Raw genomic sequence first — 9,492 nt, 5'->3', positions numbered from 1 at the left:
CAAAACAGTGTTTTCCAATTTGCACTTCCTTCTCATCAGCCCTGCACCTCACAAATGGCCAGTACTAACATGGGCACTGCCAAATGTCATTTGGCATAATGGGGTTGAAAATGTTTATGGAGACATGTCAGTGAGTGATCCGATGGGAACACAGATCCGTCTGAGAAACAAACCAGGGGCCGGGGAGAGGCCAGTCTTGCTAAAAGACTGTATTTTTCTGTTTAATCCCCAGTTACACACATGGCTTCACTATGGAAAGGTCACCAGACAAAGGAGTGCAGTGAGCAGGGGCTGAAGAGAGGGATTGTGTGGAAGGTCCCAGCTTTGCCCATGCTGAATCCTGCACCTCAAGGACACGAACATCTCCCTCTAGGTATCCACACGGCTCAGCGCCAGGTCGGAGGTGCTCCGGTAGGAATGGATACAAACTGTCACAACACAAAAAAGACGCAGGACAATAAAACCCGAAATTCACCTTTCACCGCTCCGAACGCTCGCCGGGTACAGCTTGCCCGCACTGCGCACCAAAGCACTCTGGTGCGTTCCCTCACTAACACAGGCGGCGGACGGCGGCGCCCGACACATCCCACCCGCAGAACCGCAGCCGGAGGCGAAGACCCCCTCGGCCGGGCCGGGGAGCGGAGCGGAGTGGGGAGCATGGCTCAGCCCTCAGGCCCCGCTGAGGGGAGCATCCGGAGCCCACAGGGCGGATGAGGCTGTGTGAGGTGAGGGGGGAGCACGAGGCACGCGGCCCCCACGTGACCGGCCCGGCCCCAGCGGCAGCAGCGGCCCCGCGCTCAGAGCGGTCCTGGCGCGGCGAGATGCGGGCGGGCGCGCGGACGGCGCTGCTGCTGCTGCTGGTGCTGGTGTGGGGCCGGCAGCGCCCCCGGGCAGCGCGGGCCCAGCGCCCCGCCGCGGACGCAGGTAGGGGCGGGAGGGGTCTGGGATCCGGCTCAGGCAGCCCCGCACCGGCCACCGTCAGCCAGAGGTGTGCTGCGGGGGCCCTTGACCTGCACGGAATAGAGAGCTAGTTCCAGCTCTGACCCGCACAACTGCCGCAAGGAAGGGCAGGCAAGGTGCGAGCACGTGTAACACCTTTGTACTCCATTTCCAGGGAACGGGACGGGTTGTGTCCTTTCTTCATCAGAGTTTCCTGAAGGATTTTTTACACCGCAGGAGCGAAAGGATGGAGGAATCGTTATCTACTTCCTAATTATACTTTACATGTTTTTGGCCGTGTCCATCGTGTGTGATGAGTACTTCCTACCTTCTCTAGAGATCCTCAGTGAATGTAAGTAAACATCTTTATATTTGTCCTGTAAAACTGACCCGCTTAGTGCAGAACATCCTCTTTAAAAAAGCTTCATAGCTAAAGAGTCTGGAAACAAAACTAAGGACATTCCAGGGTCTGTGCGTAGACTTATCCATACAGCATTTATTCTGATACAATTTATCATTATTATATTGTCAAACCATACTCTGACTACCCTTTGCACAGGCATTCATTTAGGATTTGCTTTCCTTGTGCATGGAGGACAATCTGAAATGTTGCTCAGTATCCGCGAACCTGGCACTAAAACTCTGGGTTGAGCAGTTGTACACCCAGTTTATTAGTAGAAGGGTGGTGGGAACCAAACAAAAAAAACCACAGGAAGGGAATTAAGTGCCTTCCTCGAGTTCGTGTAGTTCTCTCAAAGTACTGGACAAGTTTCCATTGCTTTCCATTAAAGGTATGACACAGGAGGGGAAGGAGTACCACAGTTAAAATGCTTCTGTGAAATCTAATCAACATGTAATAATTCCCCTGGCTTCAGCAGACCACTGAATTAAACTGATGGTCTTGGCCGAGAGTTCAGGTTTTCATTGCCAAGAATTAAAAACCAGTTCCCTAAGGAAAACACTCTCCAGACCAGAACACTTACAGAAAATGTAAGCTTAAACATTGCTGCAGAGCTGGTATGTTTTTATTGATGATAAATAAGCATTTGTCAGACTTTTTCCATAGTTAGCCACACATCCCTGTTCTCAGTGTGCAGAACTTGATCCAGAGTGAGTTACATTTCAGAAACAGTCCACTTACCAGAACAAAAAACTCATTCATTCAAGCAAGACACAGGCTCTTACATTGTCCATACGAAGTGAAAATCTGATTTTAAGATCGCAGAACTGGTTTGAATTTAACTAGTATTTCTGGTATGTGAAGACACAGTAGCATGGATTTTCCTGGAAGATAGACAGACTTGACATGGAGCATGTAGCAATATCACACTCGAGTCCAAGGAACTTCCTTCCCCACAATTACCCAGCAGTAAAAACCCGCATACATATGCCTATTTTACATTTTCAGACCATTGCCCAATCTCTTGTATTATCAGTATTCATTTCTGGTATTTAAACTAATTCCTGTATTAAAGTAAGAAATAAATTAGCCCAGTAAGAAATAAATTAGCCCAGTAAATGAGGCTACAGTTTCAATGTATTATTTCACCAATTTCAAATAAATGCATTAACTGTATGAAAATAAGCAAAGTTCATTCTATTAAATTGTAGCAGCTTCTAACATTATATACTAATGCAAATAAAGGGAACAGACTGCTGAAGTATTTATTTTTTCAAGCCATTCTTTTGCTCTATCCTCAGGCCTTGGCCTTTCTCAAGATGTTGCTGGAGCAACTTTTATGGCTGCTGGAAGCTCTGCTCCAGAGCTTGTCACTGCTTTTCTAGGTAAGCAACACAGGGTTTGACTCCTCAGAATCTAGAACTCTTTTCCTTGTATGCCAAACTTAAACATACCAGAGAGTCATTTCCCTTATAGGAGTCTTCGTGACCAAGGGAGATATTGGCATCAGCACCATCCTTGGATCAGCAAACTATAATCTTCTTGGTATTTCTGCAGCTTGTGGGCTGTTTTCCAGCGTGGTAGGTATCAATTTTGATAGTTCTGCTCCTAAGAGCCAAACAGTTATCCTTTCCGATTTGCCAACAAAAGCCAAGAGAGACTTACTATGACAACTGCCAAGTTTATTATTTAGTAGCAAAACCAGCATGTAATCAGTTTTAAGGTAACTTGCTATGAAAGTTTTTAAAAACATTAACTTGTTAAATATCATACTCAAGTCATTCCTAAGAATCTTAACTTTTTACATTATATAGAAACAACATATTGATGCAGCATTTACAGCACTTAGTGAAAGTATTACAGACAAGTTCAAGAAAAGGAAATGAATCTGTGTTCTGCAGGTGTCAAAGCTATCCTGTTGGCCGCTGTTTAGAGACTGCCTGGCATATACAATTAGTGTGGCAGCAGTCCTTGCGATGATATCTGACAACAGAATTTACTGGTAAGAGCACAAATAGTGTTGAATTCATATTGACTGGAGATTAGCGAGACAGTGGCTTGAAAAACAAACCAAAAAACCCCAAGCCCAAAACCAGGTAGCCTGAACTACCATTCACTAACAGAAATAAACCAAAACACAACCAAAAAAGTCACAATGCTTATAAAGATTATTACCTAAACATTCAAACCCTGCATATTTATAAAGTTTAATCTGCATAGGTTTGTCTGTAGAGACTTCACAATTTCTATCACCACTGTTCTGGCACAGCAATTAGTCTTCATACTCTACTCCTTTTAAGCCTATATCTACTAGAAGCAGATCATGAGCTTCTGAGGTTTTAACTCTCCTCCAGGAACACTGAAACTCCTGTTGCCTCAACAATTCAGTCATGTCCCACACAAAGTCTGCTGTTTTCAACTCAAAATAGCACATACTATCCCCTCTTTAACCATCACATGAAGATCAGTAAGATGCTGGTTCAGTAAGATCCCCTGGAAGACAGGCAGCTATACAATACACAGACAAGATTCTGCAGGGGAGTGGAATCAATCCAACTGCTGAAAGACAGGAGGACACTCATGAACTTTCATGAGATCAACCATACGACTGCAAACAGATGTTTTAGGGTGTTTTCCTTTTGCTACTCACAAATTTTCTCTCTCCTTACACCAGCCATTTTAATGAGTCAAACAGTTGTGAGGTTTTTATACTACATGTTATATAAAACCTGTTTTTCATTCTAGGTATGAAAGTGCATCCTTATTATTGATATACGGGTGTTATATTCTCATACTATGTTTTGACATTAAAATCAACCAATACCTCATGAAAAAGTTCAGTCCCTGCTGTGCGTGTTTTACAAAAGCTATGGAAGAGAATGCTGAGCAGCAGCCACTGGTTGGGTGGAGGGAAGAGAGTGGACCTCTAATCCGACAACAGTCAAGAACAGATAGTGGCATTTTTCAAGACGAGCTGGACTACTCTCATCTTTCAACAAGCTTGCATGGGCTTGATGAAATCTCTGAAGGTAGAAGTATTATTACAGTTGTCTTTATACTCTGCATGCCTGTCTGCATCATTTCTAATAAAAAGTAGATTCCAAGATAGTATTAAGATTTTGTTCACAAAAGAACTCCAGCAGTATATTTAAGTAAAGCATTATTCTTCCCTGGAACACAACATCAAGTAAAATCAGAATGGTGGTATTTAAATGAAGTTAGTTACTAGAGGAATGCTAAGATAGTAATTCATTTGTGTCGTATCAGAACAGCAGACTTCCATCAGTCTTTGCTGTGCACATTAAAAACTTCCCTGCAATGCTGTTTGTAAGATGCAATCAGCTAAAAGACACACTGGTACTGTACTGTTTTCTTATTACAACAGCAAGTTCATAGCCCAAAACATGCATTACATCAGAAGTACAGAAATAGCTATGATGTGGCCACAGATCATCAGTTTCCTCTTCACTTACATAAAAACCAGCAGTTGGTACTTACTCTTGGTAAACCTTTTGTGTAGACCTTTATAAAAAACTTCACCCACCTTAGTTCTCTCCTACTTGACACGGTAACAACATCTGATTTCAGAGTTTTGTCCAGTGTGATGTAGGTACTGGATAAGACTACAGCTTGAAGTATTTTTAACCAGTTTTCAGTGTTCTCAGAAGTAGATGCCAGTAACATGACTATGCTATGAATTCAAACCATGCTACAATTTAAAATAGTGTTTTTCCTCAACAGATCATCCAAGTGTCTTTACCATGCCTGAAGCAGATATGAAGAGAATTGTGTGGGTGTTATCCCTTCCTATTATTACACTACTCTATTTGACTATACCAGATTGCAGAAGACAGTTTTGGAGGAACTGGTTCATGGTGACATTTTTAATGTCAGCAGCATGGATTTCTGCCATAACTTACGTCCTAGTATGGATGATAACCATAGCAGGTAGGTACCTAAGTGCTGCTGCTAGGCACAGACTCAACCAGTTGAGAATCACTGAAAAAGACAACAGTTTTTTCCCCCCTGTGAAGAGTTTTCCTTTCCACAATTAACAGTCAGTTTAGCAACATACTTTGCTTAAAACAACAAACCCAACAAAAACATGTTGGACTGCTTAACTTGCCACCTTCTTTCATCTAATGAAAACCACTTTAGAGTTTAGCTGCTTCAGACTGTTTACCAGCACATGAATGAGAATTTGTTTATATAGCTATAAAAAAAAAACCAGCCTGTATTTAAAAAGAGAAACTTTCATGAAACTTCAGTACGTGAAACAGTTAAATACACAAAAATAGACTTGTCAAGCTGAAGTCTGACAAACAAGTAATCCACCAAGACTGGAATTAAAGGTACAGAGTTCTGTAAAAGAACTCTTATTTCTATACCTGTATTTTTTCTTGAGCACTACAGTAAGAGATTGGGTATTAAATTAACTGCCAAAAACATCTCCTAGATTTTTGTACTATGTTATTATACCTATAGCATCACAGGTTTATTAAACATTTTTGGTGTGTATGTATGCCTCTTATAAATCTTAAAGTAGTAAAAGAACTGCACTGGAGTGAGATGAGAGGTAAGAAAACTTCTGTGTAAAAACATTCTTTTAAAACTATCTTCAGGTATTAAAGATCTGCTCATTTCATTGTTTCTCCAGTCAGATTGAAAAAAAAAAAAAATCCAGTTTTTAATTTTAAGAGCAAGCAGCAAATAGATCTCTAAACAAGAAAGAAATATTACAAAGCTTGCTATTTCCACATTAGAGCTCACTAACCCTACTCAAGTATTCTGATAGTTCAGCATCCTAAAGTTGTTTTCAACTTAAGTTTGATGGACAACTCCTTGTTCAGTGCAGAAACAGACACATTTGGTAAACCTTTGAGAAATGACTAGTAGATCACTGGATGTAACACCCACCAGGTTCACTCCCTGGTCAAATAATTTGCCACTTGTATTTGGAGAGCAAAGGTTTACTGTCTGAATGCTAGAAGCCTTCAAAACAGGACTCAAATGAAAGTTATTGCTGTGCTAGAAGACAAAGCACTAATCCGTGTGAAAGCAGGTATACTGGAGATTCAGACAGCGTATTAGTGTTAGTCCACTTTGAACAGTCATTACAAGCAGTATTGGGGTCTTTAGCCCACTACTTCTAGGTCCAATATATTCTATTTACATGTTAAAACACTAAATTACACACATTCTATTCAAGTCCAGGTTCTTTTATGAAGGGTGACTCAAAGATTCTGTTGTGGCATAACAACCTATCAGAACATCACAAAGATATCTTAACTGGGGACTGAATTTTGATCATCAAGAACAAACCTTAATGACTTTTTTGTTGCTAGCGTAAAAAACCAAAGACTACTACTTATAGCAAGATATTGCTACTAATACACAAAATTAACTAAAGGCTAGAAAAATAAAACCATTATTTATGTCAGTTGCCAGAAAAAAAAAAACAAACAACCCTTCACATTAAATAGAAGATAAATCTATCTAAAATAAAAATTTAGATTCACCTGAGTTTAGATTGTATCTGATAACCTTCAGAGGGCTAGAAACCACTACTGGGTACAACACAGAGGTTTCATTCATATTTCACATTGGTCTGCTTGGCATAAAGCATTATTTTCCACTTGGATGGTTTATAAAAGCTGATCTTGTTGGCCCCTCATCTTATAAGTCTCTTACATTAGGAGTGATGGGAGAATAAACACCAGTACACAGTCTGCAACAGGATCGTATTAGTCCCTCTGAACCAACAGTTTCAAACATAAATTTCCTTAAGTGATCCAGACTACGCTGGGAGGTACATGCAAGCACTGCTGACCTAGCTCCCAAGCACTGCCTCTTACTTCAAGAAAACTGCTCTTATTAGTGTCCACATATTGCAAATAGGAATTCAGATTTCAACCTTCCCCCCAAATAAAATGTATCAAGATGCTTTTAGTGAAAAGTTAAATAAAAACTAATTACTTAAATAGTCTGAATAGATCAAACACTTCAGCATATTGATGCTTGTGAACAGTACAACCACTAAAATAGTTCTGAAGAGCTAAATCTGTGTATTTTAAGTGAAAAATTAATATGCATACAGGACATGTGGGGCTAAAAAAAAAAAAAAAAGTGGGGAAAATAAGCTGCTGTTTTAGTAAACTTCTTAGTTTAAGCCAGTATTTATCCAAAGAAACTCACACAAGGGCAACTTGCACTTAAAAAGTCATACAAAAATTCTGCATTATGATTCTTCGAAATCCAACTAAATCTAACACAAAACCTAACTGGAGTGAAGTAGTAAAGCCATGTAGTTGAGACAGGATTGCAGGAACTATCTTAATCACAATCCTCCCAAGAAAATTCATGTGCTTTTTTCCTACCACTATAGAGAGGGTGACTGTAAGAGTTATTGCTTCGTAAGGCTTTTGAGCACCAATCACAATATGCCCAAAACCAGAAACCTTTTCTATTTCCTAAAAGTTGGGGGGGAAGAGTAAATTGTTGGGTATTTAAACTTCTACTGTACCCAAAATAAAATATACCATAATTGGTATTGCCAATGTCACTGGGGACATTCCACTCAGGCTTTTGAGATACTTATTAAGCAAGGTGGTTACTACACTACAATTCCTTTGTTATTTCATTGAAGAACATGGACAGGATGCTATTTCTTTGTTACTGTTCTTAACTATTCATGGTTCAGTCACTTCCTATTTAGTAAAGTCAGCTGACACATTCCTTTTAAAATTACTGTATGATTACTAATTCTTTCTCCCCAGCAAATAAAGTCCAAAGCAATTCTTTGGATGAAACTTTAACTAAAAACATACTTGCATTTTCTAATGTTATTTATCAACTGCAGGTGAAACACTGGGAATTCCAGAATCAGTAATGGGTCTCACATTACTAGCAGCAGGAACAAGTGTACCAGATACAGTTGCAAGCGTGCTGGTGGCTAGAAAAGGTAAAGATTTTAGTATTCAGACTCGTTCTGATGGATGTGTTTAAAAGTTACTATTAAAAAAAATAAATTTGAGTCAACACTTCCAAGAAATTCAAGAAGTAACTTCAAAGTTTCTGCTCCAGATTCTAGAGCTGAAGTTTACTACTAATAAATAAATAGCTTACCTGAAGAAGCTGTGGCTCAGACATTCAAAAACCTCTCAGGGTATCTCAGAGAAGTATTCTAGATTGGTTTGATTTGTTGTTGATCAAATGTTACACTTTTACTGCAAAACACAACTGTAGGTCTTGGGATTTTTAACATGACTGGACTTTACAACAGACTGTCTAGCTTACTTTAAGTGCAACTGCGCAGATGCTGGTGATTTAGAGAGACTTTTTTAATGCTTGTGGTACCCAAAACCATGTTCTGCAGAATCATGAGTATAGTTCATTCAATGAAAAGTCTGAAAAGGGTGCTTTGTGAGAGACTGAGGGCTGACAGTCTGTTCCTCCAAAACAGTTTGGCAATTTTATACAGTACAATACAATTACACAGACTTATTTGTATTTCTTCTTTTACAGGAAATGGAGATATGGCTATGTCTAACATTGTAGGATCCAACGTATTTGATATGCTTTGTTTGGGAATACCCTGGTTTATAAGAACTGCCTTCATAAATACATCAGGACCCGTAGAAGTAAACAGCAGTGGTTTGACATACACAGCCATTTCTCTTATCTGTTCTGTTGTTTTTATTTTTCTGGCAGTTCATCTGAATGGGTGGAAAATAGATAAAAAATTGGGAGCAATCTGTCTTGCACTGTACTTAGTATTTACTGTATTATCAATTTTATATGAACTTGGCATCATAGGGAACAATCCTACAAGGGTCTGTGGGAACTAGTTTTAATCAGAGATTATACTGATAAAAAAGAAAAAGACCAGTTTCTTCATTTAGTCAAAATAATAATTAAAAAAAAAAATCCAAACTCCCATTGGGCTCTAACTCTTATTTACAGAACTAACTCATGTCATTAAAGTCATATTAAGTAGAACAAAAACATCACAGCCTAATTGGAGCCCTTTCTTTTAGAGTCAAGAATTACAGTATGAGGACAATGCACATGTAAAACCAAAATTCTGGAAAAATAAAAAGACATCTAGTTTTTACATTACAATGTTGATACACACTGGGGGGGATAAAAATAAG

At 39.6% G+C, this 9,492-nt stretch overlaps 1 protein-coding gene across 1 annotated transcript; it reads left to right on the top strand.

Annotated features, from left to right (window-relative positions):
• The first annotated feature begins 783 nt into the window (after positions 1 to 783).
• On the top strand, positions 784 to 9,221 carry SLC24A5 (solute carrier family 24 member 5). Its single transcript, XM_061347375.1, has 9 exons — positions 784 to 924; positions 1,115 to 1,291; positions 2,641 to 2,724; positions 2,816 to 2,919; positions 3,241 to 3,341; positions 4,085 to 4,368; positions 5,081 to 5,287; positions 8,199 to 8,300; positions 8,864 to 9,221. The coding sequence occupies exons 1-9, from the start codon at positions 822 to 824 to the stop codon at positions 9,184 to 9,186; spliced, it is 1,485 nt and encodes a 494-aa protein (XP_061203359.1). The 5' UTR covers positions 784 to 821; the 3' UTR covers positions 9,187 to 9,221.
• Positions 9,222 to 9,492: the final 271 nt, after the last annotated feature.

The sequence above is a fragment of the Neopsephotus bourkii genome, unplaced genomic scaffold, assembly GCF_033783945.1.
Source record: "Neopsephotus bourkii isolate Nb327-2 ecotype Australia unplaced genomic scaffold, CSIRO-AGI_Nbou_v1 NB_318, whole genome shotgun sequence".
NCBI classification, from domain to species: Eukaryota; Metazoa; Chordata; class Aves; order Psittaciformes; family Psittacidae; genus Neopsephotus; species Neopsephotus bourkii.
The sequence above is the reverse complement of the archived record's forward strand: the minus strand, read 5'-3'. Positions and strand labels throughout refer to the sequence as shown.

Excerpts from the sequence above, each read along its gene's own strand:
- SLC24A5 (XM_061347375.1), top strand. The coding sequence starts at position 822 with ATGCGGGCGGGCGCGCGGACGGCGCTGCTGCTGCTGCTGGTGCTGGTG. Across the intron at positions 925-1,114 it reads GCGCCCCGCCGCGGACGCAG|GGAACGGGACGGGTTGTGTC; the intron begins GTAGGGGCGGGA and ends CTCCATTTCCAG. Across the intron at positions 5,288-8,198 it reads ATGGATGATAACCATAGCAG|GTGAAACACTGGGAATTCCA; the intron begins GTAGGTACCTAA and ends TATCAACTGCAG.